General features: G+C 40.6%; 1 protein-coding gene across 6 annotated transcripts in view; it reads right to left on the minus strand.

Moving 5' to 3' along the window:
• Positions 1 to 16,240, minus strand: part of LOC149316002 (plasma membrane calcium-transporting ATPase 4-like) — a 207,562-nt gene that overhangs the window by 27,075 nt on the left and 164,247 nt on the right. For all 6 annotated transcript variants that reach the window (XM_089514603.1, XM_089514601.1, XM_089514606.1 and 3 more), the window contains 7 exons: positions 13,514 to 13,693; positions 12,853 to 12,940; positions 12,042 to 12,148; positions 10,807 to 10,998; positions 9,108 to 9,321; positions 8,001 to 8,212; positions 714 to 821 (listed from right to left, as the gene is read on the minus strand). In XM_089514603.1, the coding sequence (XP_089370729.1) occupies positions 714 to 821; positions 8,001 to 8,212; positions 9,108 to 9,321; positions 10,807 to 10,998; positions 12,042 to 12,148; positions 12,853 to 12,940; positions 13,514 to 13,693 (1,101 nt within the window). The remainder of the gene's footprint in view (positions 1 to 713; positions 822 to 8,000; positions 8,213 to 9,107; positions 9,322 to 10,806; positions 10,999 to 12,041; positions 12,149 to 12,852; positions 12,941 to 13,513; positions 13,694 to 16,240) is intronic.

Raw genomic sequence — 16,240 nt, forward strand, 5'->3', positions numbered from 1 at the left:
GGGAGCAGATGCAGGATCTGAACCAACATCTCCTATTAAAGGTGATCAAGTTAGTAAGTTTGGGAAAGACCTCTGGTTGACAGAGAGGGCCACTGCCAATTAGTCAACAATACTAGATATGATGGAGAAGTACCATGATTCAGTATATTGCATCCTCATGTATTCATATGTTTCATAGGCAACTGTGAGAAAATTGTGACCTGTCGCCTATGACCACATGAAAGCAGAAATGGAAAGTGACTCATCCATGCTCTCAAAACGAATCTCTCTCTCTGTGTATATGCCTTCAAGTTGCCTGTCGATTTATGGTGGCTCCATGAATTTCAGAGGGTTCTCTTAATCAAATATTACTCAGAGGTAGTTTTGCCAGTTCCTTCCTCTGAAATATAGCCTGCAGCGCCTGGTGTTCATTGGCAATCTCCCATATAAATATTAACCAGGACTGACCCTATAGCTTCCAAGATCAGAAATGATTTGGTGCATTTAGGTTACTTAGGGCCAGCTAATGAAACTCTATAGCAAAGCAGTAATACAGAAGCTATATTTATCTACAAATGGGTCAGTAGATAAAATCAGAGCGAGACTCTTCATCACACCCTCAGTACTAAGATGAAGTTAACCATAAAGCCTCAGTTTGTCCCCACTTTAACAACAAATGGGACAAATGGGATAAATTTTCTGGATCACCAGAGGATGATTATTCAAGTGCTCACCTGGCCCCAAAGCAGCTCTCCAACACCAATGAAAATACACCAGAACCACTGACTCAAGGTAAGCCCAGAACAGCTGAATGGCTTTCCACCAAATTCAACAATGATGATCTAGAATATGAGGAAGAAAAAAAAGCAGTCAGAAAGGCATCAGTAAAACTGTAGAGAAAGAAACATTACTAGGGTGGCTAGATAAAAAAGAGAATGGTATTACTGCAGCTTCAATAGTGGTGCAGCAGAGCAAAATTCAGAAGTGTGTATGACTTGTCATACAGTCATTACTTCTGAAATAGTATTCTCTTTATGAAGCTCAAATAAGTTACTAGATCAGTCTTCCCTAAACTGATGCCCTCCAAATGTGACTGAATCCAGTTCCCATCATTCCAAGCCATGATCAGGCTGGGGCAAGGTAGAGTAGGTGAACAAACGACCCAAGGCAATAATAATTTGCAAGTAATCCAAGGCAGTAATTTGCAAGTCATGTTTTTATTAGCTGTATTTGTGCAGAGTCTACTTCAGTAAAGGGGTGGAAGGCACTGGGTATAAAATAAGTAATTTAAAAATAAAACTTAAATCAAGGAGCTAAACAGTCTTGAATCATGTATGCAGTGTTGATTGACATGGCAAAAGTGCAAAGGGAGATTTCACAAAGATCTGGTGGCACTTATCAAATAAAGTGTGTACTTTAATATTAAAAGTACATCTTTTAAAAAAAATGAAAGAAGAAAAGAAATGAACTTCTGTCCTCTTCTGACAGTCCATATATTCCCCCCAGGGTCCTAAAGGCAGAAAATTGTTCTCCAGACTCAATGCAGTTGCCTGCTCATTTTCTAATTGGTTATTATAGACCTCTGAATTCAACATTCTAACAGACTTTTCTTCTCAGGGTCTTTTATTTCTGATTCTTAGAGCATGCCATTCTTGGAAGGAAAACATGCACAGAAGTTCACTTGAAACTGTTTTGCTTTAGAAACTGCATGACAACTGTCTTTTCCTGTCAGATCTACATTTGGTCTAAAGTTCAGAAGCTCCTGAGGTTAATGGTTTTTATTCTATTCTTCCTTTCATCAACAAATGATTTAGTTGTTAGGGAAGGAGAGAGAATACTTCTCATTGAAAAACAAACAAACAAACAAACAAACAAACAAACAAACAAACAATCAAAGAAAACCTTTCACATCTCTAACATTATCAAATCTTTTAGCAATCTGTAAGCCTCTCTGAGAGCCTTTGTGGCTGAAGAGTGGGGTATGAATGCTCTAATGCGTAATACTTGTGTGATCATACTTCCAGTATTACAATGAAGAAAAGAAACATGAGGAGTTTTACAGTCTAACACTAGGGAGTTTATCACATGGGATGCAAAGTGCCCAAATCCTGTGGATGAATGAAGTTTAAACCCTGGGGAAATCCAGCAAGAGCGAGATTGCTTTCAGACATGTAACTCAAGTTGAGCATTAACACAACATTAACCCATAAGAAAGCAGCAAAATTGTGTCACATTTTAACTCCAAGAAAATCCTGACGTTAAAAAGCGGGGCGATTTTGCTGCTTTTTGCATGGGTTAATGTCACATTAATGCTTAATTTCAGTGACTTCATCTGAAAACAATCCCACTCTTGTGGGATTTTCCCAGGTTTAAACCCCACTTACATATGGAATTTGGGCACTTCCCTCCTATGTGATAAACTCCTATGTCTTATCATCAAACCTTGGTTTTTTCCTTGGTATAAGTACCACTTCCAATTGTTGTCCAAATAATTGTATGCCAGAAAAAATGACAGTGGCCAGGTTTGCCTTTTATTTGGCATTATCCCACAATCCCACTTCCAACTACATACCCACTTGGGGGCCACAGAATTTGGCTTCAAACTGCAGGAAGTTTACGATGTCATTGCTAGAAAGGCTATGTGGAGAAAACTAATCTTTACTGTGTTCCTGGTTTTCTTGTTGAGACAGCTCTACTCTAAGACCCAGGTGAATGCTAAACAATCTACCAGAGAAGTACAGTTGAAACTCTAAGAACCACAAAATGTCTTTGTCTATGGCAAATTCTTCTCCTTGGTTATTTTGGTTTTCAGAGAATATTAAAGAGCATGGAGGCATGACTTCTTTCCCCTAGACAGCAACTAGAATATAGCTACCCAAAAGGACATTGCGAAACTGGAGCGTGTCCAAAGGAGGGCGACTAAAATGGTGAAGGGTCTGGAAACCTATGAGGAATGACTTAGGGAGCTGGGGATGTTTAGCCTGGAGAAGAGAAGGTTAAGAGGTGATATGATAGCCCTGTTTAAATATTTGAAGGGATGTCATATTGAGGAGGGAGCAAGCTTGTTTTCTGCTGCTCCAGAGACTAGGACCCAGAACAATGGATGTAAGCTACAGGAAATGAGATTCCACCTCAACATTAGGAGGAACTTCCTGACAGTAAGGGTTGTTCGACAATGGAGTGTGGTGGAGTCTCCTTCTTTGGAGGTCTTTAAACAGAGGCCGGATAGCCATCTGTCGGGGATGCTTTGATTGAGAGTTCCTGCATGGCAGGGGGTTGGACTGGATGGCCCTTGTGGTCTCTTCCAACTCTACGATTCTATGATTCTACCTTGGAAATAAGCTATTTCATCATTTGGTAGGTAGTAAAATTTGTCACAGAAATGATGAAGAGATTTTGGCTGAGAAGATTTGGCCCACTTCTTGCAAGGTATGTCACTGAAGCTTGATAGAATCTGAACTGCTGCAGCAGAAGGCAGAGCTGCAGGAAAAGATGAGGTAATAACAGATGGCTTGGTTATCTTAGCTACTGCAGTGAGCTGGTTTTCATCTGGGAAGGACAGATGGAAAGACTCCATAGCATTTGTCAATAAAGTGTCACGAAGAAAGAATCTGCCCTCAGCTATTTTTTCCTCTACTCTGTCACCATCAGAGAGCACACCACTCTTCTTGCCAGAACCTTCTGAAGGATACTGCAGAGTTGAGAGTGACTCCCTGACAATTGCGATACTTATCTACATGTATCTGGGTTTCTTTTTGCAGTAACCTGAAGAGAAACAGATCTGCTTTGTTATTCATAGGAGATATATGGGCCTGAGGAAATTTACAGGAGACTGGGAGAAGACCAGCAAGGATACTGGCAGATTCTGGATCTATTAGCTCTTCTGGTTATGTGGAGAGGGGACTGAAATTTATAGTAATTCATGATAAACTGTTATGGGCAGACCTGAAAGAGGAGTTATCTTTGGAGGCCCTACTTTGCAGCCTGAAGAGCAGCAAAGAATGTTAGGTGGTGGTCAAAGGCAGGGCTCTATCTACCTCACAAATCAGGATAAATGCTTTCTCCACTGACCCACATCTATTTGATCCAGAAGCTATCAATGAGAAAGAAGTACGTAAGGAGCATAAGGAGCTGACACAAATCATCAGTCTATGTAGCCCAAACTTATCATCTTTGGCAACAATAACTCTATTGTGATTCAAGCAGTATTCTTCCCTAGCTCTAACTGGAAATCCATGGTGTTCCCAGGAAATCTCTTTTCCAAGTACCTAACAGATCTCACCCAGCTTAACATCTCTAGTTAGATGAGATCACATGAATTCAGGGGGCTATGGTGGTAGAAAACAGCAAGGCGAAGTTCTTAGTCTTCCTCTGTACCACATAGAGCACATAGTTAGGGTGTTTTTCTCTTGATGATTTGGGTCTTGTAGCAGCTTTGGCTGCAAAGTCCATGTGTCAAGCACTATTCATCCTGCTGACTGGATGTAGACTGTGAATACATGAAAATCCTGCTGGTACTTGCTCCGGGGGGGGGGGGGGGGGAGCAAGGAAAATGATTAGTTTTCCTTCCAGGTTAATCAGCTTGCCACAGCTGTGTGATCAAAGAAGGTTTTCCTCTGTGTTCCGTCTACTGACTTTCCTTCTCCTACCAATTTAGGCCAGAGTCTGTCTAGCTGCACAGAGGCAGAAAGTCACGTAGGAGTTCAGGGGACAGCTTCAGTCCTCCAGAAATGAACTGGAAGCTGCCATCCTTCCATGTACTAGCTACTGTCTTCCACTGAAGAGGAAAGGCTACTTACCTGGAACTACAGCTCTCAGAGGTGAGGATGTGTTCTACAGAGTTTCGTTCAGGCACTTTCCAAACTCAACAATTTAGTGGTAAACCACACCCGATCTCACTGTGCATACCACAGTTTCCTGCAGTGGTTCTCCTCCGTTCTTCAGAACCAGCGCATGATCTTTGGAACTGTGATGGCGCCATCACAGTGAGGTTAGACAGTAGGTTGTATGAATGCACAGATGATCACCTGAAGAGTAATTGTCCTCCTGCATCATGTCTCTGTACATCATAAATATGGGTGAATACATGCTGATCTACTGTAAGGAGGTAAATGCCTCACAGATGATACTAACAATAACACCACTCTGCCAAATGAAGGGCTGCTTGGATTCAGTTTATAATGCTCCACAAATGTCACTATCTGGAATTATGTTGCTGCCTAATAGATTGAGGGGATAACAATGCCTCGAAGTAAGCCTGCTGAGGTAGATATAGCTTTAGCAGAATGAAGGTGAACTGAGTCAGGAAGAGGTAATTTTACCAAGTGGAATATCAAATGAATAGACTGTCTGATCCATTTAGAAACATGTTGATGAGTAATTGAAAAACTGAGTTGGTTCTTTGTAAGAAACAAAAAGTAATACTGATCTGTAAAATGATTCTGCCTTTTTTTTTTTAAATAAAAGACCAGGGACCATCCTAGATCCAAAAGATATAGTGGTTTCTCTGCTAGAGATGAGGAATCTGGGAAGAATAAGACAAAACAATATATTGTTTAGTTTTGTGTGGGTTTTTTGGGCATTCTCTGAAGATGCCAGCCACAGATGCTGGCGAAACGTCAGAAAGAAACTCTGCTTGAACATGGCCACATAGCCCAAAAAAACTCACAAAAAACTATGGATGCCGGCCATAAAAGTCAGAAGATTCAGGATAAAAATAACATCCGATTTTGGGACATTTTTGTCCTTGCGAAAAACTCCAGTCATAAAACATAACAATCAGTGGCACATCTTGCTAAATCAAATGCTGAAAGAAACACTATCTTCCAGGAGAATAGCTAAATGGAGACCAAAACTAAGGGTTCTAAGGTAAAGGAGAAAAGGCTTTCAGAGCCACATGGAAAAAGGAGACTAGAGTCTCAGGATGTCTAAATAAGATTTCATTTCTAAACACAGCCCAGTGTATTCAAATCAAAAATATTTGTGTGACCTTGTTTATTAATGTAGAATATAAGTTTTTACTTTATAACTCTGTAACAATGGCAATGACTCCAGATTCCTGGGAGGTCCTGTGTCATTACAAGGCTTCCATGAAGGCTTGAAGTCAATGATAAAGCAGGGAGCTAGTCTTGTGCTTTCCTCCCCTCAGGAAAAAGGTGGGTGATATCAGCAGGCTGGGGTCTGAGGAGAATGGAGAGTGGCACACATGTTTTGCAATGTGTGTCTGTGGGTGGCCGTTGGGCTTCGCTTCTCCCTCCTTCCATCATCATGACTCACAGTGGCAGCAACCAAGGGAGGGAGCAGACAAGAGGCAGCTTTCTGATGTGCTCTAGTGCCTGAGATCACTGGATTGCCTCAGGCAGCAGCAGCTCAATGACACACCTGAAGTAAAAGTGAATGAGGCATCATGAAGCTTATGCGTGTGAAACGAGGAGGGAGGGTTATTGTTCACAGTGTGACCGAAAGGAAAATGACAAAGGAGTTAAAAGTGGGGTGGGCCACATGTGCAGGGCCGGAGGTACAAGGAGATAATGAGGCAAACCAGGCACCATGGAAGGGCACAGATTAGAATGTCTCTGGAAGAAAATAGAAGTAATGAGGCAATGAATGAAGAAAAGTATGTCAGGCTTACTTGAAGAACCAAGTGCACCTTCGAATAGGTAGTTTTGGGATATGGATAAACACTGCACCCTGCAATAAGGCAGTGTCTTCCGCTCCCCTGGGAGGTGCTCAGAGGATGACCATCAAACTCATATTATGAGTTGAAAGATAAACAAAATATTAGTATCATCTCCAAAAAAAACATATTAAGATTATACATATATTAGGGTCAACTGAGAAATAATACAAGGGATAACACTGAGTTATTAGATGATGAGGGGGTAGAGGTTTCTGACATGCCTATCCAGATGTTTCTGGACTCCAGATCCCATGAGCCCCAGCCAGTCTGGCTGATAGGCATCTGGAGTGATGTATATTCCTTTCCCCACACAAGACATAATATTGCTATATCCAAGAATTACACATGCTGAGAGTCTAGGTTCAAGCCCCAGCATTTCCAATTTGGGCTGGAAACAATTTCTACCTGAAACCCTGAAGAGATGGTATTGGAGATGGTATTGGTGTAGAGTAAATTTGAAGATACTTGATTAACAACTTTAAATAAATATTTGATGCACTTTAGAGTTTGAAATCTTGAATTAAGTCTTGGTGGTCTACAGCAACAAAAGATATTTGAAGGGGATCTGTAGTAAAGAAAAGTTTAAGAACTGCTCTGTAACATTTTTTACACTGGATTCATTGGCTTTTTCTAATCCCTTTTGGATATGTTTTAGAACTACAGATACGTTCCAAGCTGGGATCATCTGTCAATAATAAGGATAGAGATTATTTAGCATTTTGACGGATGTTCTAGAGAAGATTGAAGAACTGTTGACTAGGTAGTGGTGAACTGACATAGGTTTGAGGCAGACTTAAAGGGACAAAATTAATAAACTTTCTGACTTTAGATAAAAGCAATTTCAGTATTGTCCTGTGAACTAGAAACCACAGCCCTTAAACAAGGCAAAACTTGCAAAGAGACCATGTTGCTCTGCAAAACTTCCATATTGAACCGTGCAATTCTCCACACTATGAGGTAGAGTAGTTCAAAGTTTGGAGCTAAACTGTAGCTCAGCTTCCAAAAATAATTAAAAAAACCCATGCTCATGGCAAGGCTGCTTACACGGCACTCAAAGAAGAACTGAGATATATGGTGTGAAATTGCTCAGACATATTTCTGTCAAATTGCTCAGGCTCAAATGATTTCTGAATGGGACTGAATGGGATATACTCTTCTGAGGTAGTCAGTAGTGTCAGCCTTATGACAATCTAGGATATTTGGTCAGAATTACAATACAAAGACTGTGTCATTCAATAAAGTTTAATAGTCCTCTCCCCACTTTCATGATCTCTCTTCTCATTCAGGTTTTATCATGTCTTTCATATCTTCATCCCCTTTCCCCTTCATCCATTTTGTTTACCTGAGAAACAAAGGTTCCTAGCACCACTGTGCAGAAGATAGGGTTCCGGTAAATGGCCTCGAATACATTCCTCTCACCATGGATTTTACGAGCATTGATCTCATTGAAAAGCTGCATCATGACAAACGTGTTGAAGACGATGGTGTAGTGTTCAGTGGGTGGGGAGTGGAGTGGAGTATTCCGGCCACTGTCAATATCAAAGAACTTCTCACCTATCAAAAAAAGGAGACATTAAAAACATGACTTCCATCTGTGGATAGTATCATTTATGATATGATTATAAAACGGTCAAGCAGTTAAGTTGGTAAAAAGACCATGTGGTGATTCACTGCTATTTTATACAGTGGTGAAGTTGTGTCTCTATGAAATTTATGCCTGTTATGCACACATATCTATCAGGAAAAAGAAACACAGCAATCCAGAGGTTGTCCCTGTACATATTTTGTCCACAGTAGAGTTGGAGGGGAAGAGCTCAGTTTAAATAAACATAATATGACTACTGATAGAAAAGAAATCGTTTGACTAAAACCAAAAACAGTTCATCACTTGAAACTATTTGTGGTTCAAAAGGTATACTGCAGTAATTAGAAGCCTTCAATTATATTCAGTGAGGTCTGCTGTTGACATTTTTTCCCCTCAAGGTTATTTACCAGGAAGTTTCTTAGCTTTCAATATATGCAAAATAAAACATATCTTTTTAATATTTTAAATCCAAGGATTCATATGCCAAGTTATATAGCAGCTGTACCTTCTATAAATATTCAGCTAATTAATTTCTAGATTCTACTTTATTGATTCCAAAGACACCAATAGGTATAATTTTAGTTCAAAATTAGGTACCAAAATTGAGTCTCAGAGCTGGGAAAAATATGTGATATACATAGCATGATGACTGTTATGATGATTTCTAAAATAATATTTAATTGCCTTTTTGGTAGCCTCCTTTTGAGGGAAGCACAAATGTTACAAAGACTTCAACGAACAAGTAAATCAAACTACAACTAAAGGTAGGACAGAGAGGACTTGGAACCTAGATTTCCAAGGCACAGGCTATTTGTTCCATCCACCCCCTGGTATAGACCACACATCACTCTTTATGACTCTCACCTGCAAAAAGTAGTGTAAAGATAATGGTGAGCTGATACACGGCATGCCCCAGGATGTTCTTCATCATGGTGCGGGAAATAAGTGGCTTGTTGCGGCCATATGGCTTGCGCAGGAGCAAGGACTCTGATGGGGGTTCTGTGGCAAGGGCTAATGAGGCAAAGGTATCCATGATCAGGTTGACCCATAACATCTGGACAGCCTTCAGAGGAGAGTCCTGCAAAGACAGAAGAATGCTTCAGAATAGATTGTATCTTGTATCTAATTCAGGGATGGGAAACGATGCAGGGTCCAGAGGCTATATCACTCCTTGCTAGAACTCAGAGCACTGTGCTTCCACACAATTTGGTCCCCTAACCCCAACAGTTGTCTGCCCTACACGGTACAGGAAGGCAGCGTGAATGAATAAAAGGTTTGGAGGGAAACTTTTAGACATTAGATACAATCTGTACTTTCTGAAACTCAGTCTACACCATTTATATCCCTTCCTAGTTTCCCAGCCTCCTTCACATGGAACTGAAATGTGTTAAGTTCAAGCTCAAAAAGGTGCTGTTAAAGTAATACAGGGATGTTTACTGTGTAGCCTGGTACTACTAATGTTAGTATAACTAAATATTTAGACTCAGTGGGTTGCTAAGCCAGAGACCACATGTCTTCCAAGGTTCTTTTGGGCAGCCCAAATGCTCCCGATTTTAACCATTTTCAGAATCCCAATTCAAATTTAATTAATCAAAACAACATCTCTTAAGTCATCCTATGTCACCCTAAGTCAGTGCTTCTCAATTATTTTCTGTCATGCCCCCCCCTAGGGAGAAGAAAACATTTCGCGCCCCCCGCTTGCGAGTGAGTCGGATGATCCGATCTAGAAATCCAATATGACAGTATTTGCCGAGGTCAAACGAGCCCCCCTTTACGGAGCCTCGCGCCCCCCCTGGGGGGCGTGCCCCACTATTTGAGAAGTACTGCCCTAAGTCATCCTTAAGTCACCAGCACTGCAATAATATGGTGCAAATGTAGAAAAGAACAGTCACCACTGGCCATGAGCCATAATGAAATATATAAAGCAGACTTTCCATTGTAAGTGTTATCTTTCCATTGTAAGTGTTGTTGAGCACAACAACAATGGAACTGCCATCTCCATCAGTTCTGGTTCTTATCTGGGTGGGGAACACATATGGCCCACTGGGGTGGGAGAAATGTAAATAAATACTATTTCTGATCAAAATGGGTAGGTATTTTGCCATGTTTTGATCCCCCTCCAAGTTTTTCTAAACTGGAGTAAACTGGAAAAAGTATTTTGAGGAAACCTTTAAAATATTTTTAAGGGGTATGCATATTGCAGTAGAGTTGAGCCACTCTGAAGTCCAGTGATATCTCTCTGTGTAGCCCTCAGATACTTGATAGTTGTCCACCCCAGTGCATCCAGCTGCCCAGAGCTAGAAACAACAGATTTGATGGACCTATAGCCTGGCTCAGCAAGGAAATTATTTTTAATTCTATTAATAATTTAGAATTTTATATGCCAATCCATACCAAGAGCAGAAATTTTTATAGCACAATTTTGACATTCTCAGGTAAAGACACCCAAATTGTCAAACCCACAATATCTTCATAACAGGGAATCAAATCCAGAGCAGCTGCTTTTAAGACACTCTCATGGCTCTTAGCACTTAATCAAAAAGAAAATCCTGTGTAGTGTTACCTGTGTAATGCAAGCACCTGTGAAAGCCACAATCACAGCTACTACATTGACCGTCAGTTGGAACTGAAGAAATTTGGAGATGCTGTCATACACGTTGCGACCCCACATCACTGCCTTGACAATGCTTGTAAAATTGTCATCTGTTAAGATGATGTCTGAGGCCTCTTTAGCCACATCTGTACCAGCAATGCCCTTAGTAAGCAGAGAGGAAAAAGTGGAAGAAAAAGTCACAAAGGTGACATTTGATGGCTGTTTTTATTGCTGTTTCAGTTGCTTCTCCATAGAGATAAGATCACAACTCAAATAGCAAACAACAGTAGTTTTTGAATGTGGAACACAACACTATAGAATGAACTATGTAGATAATCTCTTAATTTTTCTGGTGGGCATAAAAGGCCCAACTGATCTGCAAGTACTAAATACCATGTTGTTGTTGCTGTTGTGTGCCTTCAAGTCGTTTCTAGGTTATGATGACCCTAAGGCAAGCCTATCATGGGGGTTTCTTGGCAAGATTTGTTCAGATGGGGTTTGCCTTTGCCTCCCTCTGAGGTTGAGAGTGTGACTTTCCTAAGGTCATCAGTGGGTTTCCATGACCAAGCAGGGATTTGAACCCTGGTCTCCAGAGTCCTAGTCCAATGCTCAAACCACTATGTCATGCTGACACTTGCCCACTTGATGATCATATGATAAACAACATATCCAAACTATGTAAACAGTTTCATTATTTTAATGTTTTTCACCTTCTAAACCCAAAAATGACTATGAAAAAGTTAACCAGTAATTTTCTGCCCTTAAGTCTCTTCCTCCTTAGTGAAGAACCATGGTATCAGAGACATATTGCAAAACTCAGTTACAGACACATGGTGGCAGTAAATGACTACAGAATCTTTCACTACCAGAACTATCTCAGCAAGCTTCAGAAACATTAAGCAGGTATCCTGTGGTGACCAATTTTCCCTAATGCTTGCCTGCTGTGTCCTACTGAGCCCAGGGATTGTGAGATTCTGTCCTGAACTGCAAAGTGCAAAAACTGAAACAGAAAATAAAGCAGAATAAAAATAGAGTTTAAATACACACACACACACACACACACACACACACACACACACACACACAGTATCTTAAGTCAATGCTTAACATCTCCAGTGTGTCAAGGCACACAAAGATAAATCCTTAACCCTACATAATACTTGTTAAAGGTTTGCAACACAATCCTGCAAACTATGAGTCCATACCATAGCGAATCCAACATCTGCTTTCTTCAAGGCTGGGCCATCATTAGTGCCATCTCCAGTCACAGCTACCACCTGTCTCTGTTCTCCAATGGTACTGTCAATAATTCCTGAAAAATTGGCTAAGTATCAGGAGAGGAAAAGCAGAGAGATCTGCCAAGCAACAAAACAGCTAACTGAAAGGCATCAGGTCAATTTCTGAAAGTAATTCAAGTGGTGGTCACCTTGAAAATCCAAATGAACTCAGGATCTTCATACCTTAATGACTGTCTCTGTGTCCACTAACAACAGGAATCTGCTCATCTATGAAGATAATTTTGTTAAACCCTTCAGTGCATCCCATCACCTTCTTAGGTACAGCTGGCAGTGAAGTATGAGGTAGCCATTTCTATTGTGATGGCCAGACCTCACAGAGTTTGTATGGCTCCCTGTTTACCACTATTTTATTGGTTATGCCTGAAAACCTTACTGTTTTGCCAAGGTTTTCATCTGTGTACTCCTTAAATAAACAACCTGTTTGTTCACTGCCTCCTTATTGTTTTCTCTCTGCTACTTTTCAAAATGTGTGTTAGACATATTGTTTTAAACTGCAAGCTGCCTCTGGGATTTTCACTTGAAATTGGGAAGGCATAATATAAATTTCCAAAACAAATACATACTGTCAGTGGCTTTGGCTGTGCAAATAGAAAGCCTTCCCCTTATTAAGGAGATAAGCCAGTTGCCAAGGGATGTTCTGCTCCCTGTGATTTCTTCCATATTCACTTCCTTGGGGGCATTTTTGGAAGCCAAGTTCTCTCAATTCCATTGACCATACCTTTCACAAGTGTGTGTTTATCTGTGGGTGAAGAACGTGCCAAGACTCGTAGTTTGGGCCAGACCTTATCCAGCTGCTCTTGCTCCACCTGCAAGACAAAACCACGAAAACACAAACCAGGCTAACCCTGTACCAGTTTCAGAACCACCACACCCAGCAGAAGTGTCAGAAGGCTCAGAGAAACCACAAGCAAGATCTCTTCACCTAAAAACAGTTTACTTAATGACTTATAAGGGAGGGCAACAAACTTTACACACAGGGAGAAATGATTCCTCTATTAATGTATATTCTGTCTTTCTCCTTGTACAGGATTCATTAGTTACACAGATCTCACATGTCAGAAGATCAATGAGTAAACATCTGTGGTTAATAGTTTCAGCATCAAAAGTCAGTCAATGACATCACCCTGCCTCCACAATAGGAGGCTACAGTAAATACTTCAAGTATTACAGAAAGACATAAGCAAGAGAAGTCTTTTTCTAGCTGCTTTCTAGTTTTGAGTATTTTGGACTGGAGAGTCTCAACTATAGCTGGGTAAACTGGTTTGATAAAGCTCATAAAATTTCTGAGATAAAGGCACTTTTTCAGAAGAAAGAATGCAAGAAATATTCCTCAGTTCTAAATAGATCAACAGGACCGCAACTGGCCTCAATGATCTCACCTCTCCTTTTTCATTGCGAATAAGCCGATTGAACTCCTTTCCTTCCAAGCACAAGAAGTCTTCCCCAGGCAGCAAGATCCCACACTTGGTTGCAATGGCACGTGCTGTGTTGATGTTGTCACCTGTCACCATCCTGACAGTAATACCAGCACGTTGGCACTTCAGAATGGCATCAGGCACCTATTGGAGAACAATGAGACACAGAGGTCGGAAAGCTAGGAAGCAAGAGTTACGAGACAGCAGAAAATGACGCAAAAGCTTACAAGAAGGGTAGGTAAGGAAAAACAAACTACTATCCAATATACTAATAGCAAACTAATTCTTGAAGCATGGTTCCTTATAGAATCAAAACAGTATTGCCCATGAACAAGAGAAAGGTATTAGAAGATCTGAGGAAAACCTATATTTGCAGAAGTAATAATAATAAAAATCTTTAGGTTTTTAATAAAATGCTAACAGGGCAGCCCCCTCCCCAATCCCAAACAGTACAACAATGACATAGCATGTTCACTGGTCATGGGATACTGGTGGCTGACTGGAAGTCAAGGATAAGGCATGTAACTAGGCATCCAGAAAGCGTGTTTAGATTTCTGGTACACTGAAGAGGAGTACTTCACACTTCAACATTTTAATATAGGCTTCCCTTTTCTGGAAATTGAAAATCATGAGTCAACATGGTGTGCTTGGTCATAATGTTGGACTACAACAGGATAAGAATCACATTACCCTTCAGATGTTATCAGATCTCACATCCTATCAGCACTAGCCAGCATAGTCAATAGTGAAGAAAACTGGAAGTTGCAGTTTGACAAACTCCAGAGCAATGTATGACACCTAGACTAGAAAGATTGTTCTTCAAATCTTTAATCGGCCATGCAGTTCACTGGGTGAACTTGGACTACTACTTTCTCACAAACTAACCTCCCCTTCACAGAGTTGATGTGAAGGCAAACTAGATGTGGGGAAAACATCTTTAGACTAAGTGGAGATTTAGATGTAATAAACAAAGCAAAAAAGTAAACACTGAAAAATAATTGACCCAAATGGAGATTTAAAAAAAAAAATCAAAATACTTGTTTAAAATGTATCCTTCATTACAGTAGACCCACAGGATTCTCAATACAGACTGATGGCAACCAAAAATGATATAAATAGTTACTGTCTGTGGATCTTGTTTCTAAAAAGGACAATATTCTGAGTTGCTCCAATACCAAATGCAAATAATGTAGTTCATTGTTTATGCTAGGAAAATCTAATTGTGTGTATGTCACTACTTAAATGAAGTTTTGCTAATACTGTGTACTGACATGCCATCACAAGAGACAAGACCAATGCTTTCACTGACGAGTAGGGAACATTTCAACAACAAGCAAAGCACAGTAAAATGCTGGGTGCAGATAGTTATGAATAGTGCCAGTATAGCAAAAGTACCCAAGCAGTATCTGGTATACTGGATGTACATCGATTCTGCTTCTTTTATTCTGCAGGCCTTGTGAAATATATATCCTTACTTCCCTACTCAGTAATGTTTGAACTTGTAAATTTCCGAAATGAATCCCTCCACAGAAGGAGGTGCCTTTAAGCTGCCTGTTGACTTACAGTAACTCCATGAATTTCATAGGGTTTTCTCTTAGGCAATTAATACTCAGAGGTGGTTTGCCACTGTCTTTCTCTGAATAGCATTCCTCCTATAGCATTTGGTATTCCATGATGGTCTTCCTTCTACCTGCTAACCAGGCATGACCCTGCTCAGCTTCTGAGATCAGCCTTCAAAATGAATATTTTAAATCAGCAACAGCAGCTACCCTCCAACAATCACTGGGGGGCACACTGTTTTAAATGCCAGAAAACTTACATGCAAGATAATACATATGTTGGGAGGTGGAGTCAACTGTGACTTTCCAGCACATGGAATATCTTTGTAACCAGGCAAGTAGTTTGTGCTGAGCAATTTCTGGTACCACTTTAGAGAAATGTAACCCTAAATGATGCAGTGCGACTAAGGTATCTCTGGTGCCAAGATATATGGCCATCCCACAGCAGGAGCATGTTTTTTTTTAAATCATCATTCTTACCACATCACATCTTGGCACCAGAGATACCTCAGTTGCACTGCATCACCTGTGATGTGCCAGGGCAGCCAAAATGATAAACAGGGCAAGGTGGAAGATTGACCTGTTTCTCTATGAGTCTTCCACCTTGCCCTGTTTATCATTTTGACTGTCTTGGCACATCACTGCTCTAATAGATTTATCTTGCAGAGAGCAAGCCTGAGTAGGGAGGGAGACTTTATGAAGAAATCAACAAACTGAATTACAGTCTCCAGAGCCAGTGCATGTAAGGCATCTGTGAAGCTACGTTGAAGCCCAGATATTCTGACATCTAATTAAGGAAAGATGCATGCAGGGAGGGCCGGCTGCAGTTTTGAAATGTAATAATGAGATAGGCATGGGGCTGTTTATTGTATTAGGCCAGTTGTCTGTTTGTCACCCCTGTAGAAAACAATGAGAGAAAAAGTGTGGGAGGTGGGAAGGAGGAGGGTGATGAGGTGGTGATTGGTTGGGAATAAAAGTGTAACTTCTCTTAGTAACCTTCGCTTTCTATCATAATCTCTGCTGTTGCATTTTGGTGTTGAATTTGTGAATTGAGGTTGCCATATTCAGAGAAAAGGATACCCTTTAACAGCTATAGAGAGGACTGAAAGCTGACATTTGCCATGTTTCCTGA

Source organism: Sceloporus occidentalis, unplaced genomic scaffold (assembly GCF_023333645.1).
Source record: "Sceloporus occidentalis isolate IW3139 unplaced genomic scaffold, rSceOcc1.0.p SCAF_3, whole genome shotgun sequence".
NCBI lineage: Eukaryota > Metazoa > Chordata > Lepidosauria > Squamata > Phrynosomatidae > Sceloporus > Sceloporus occidentalis.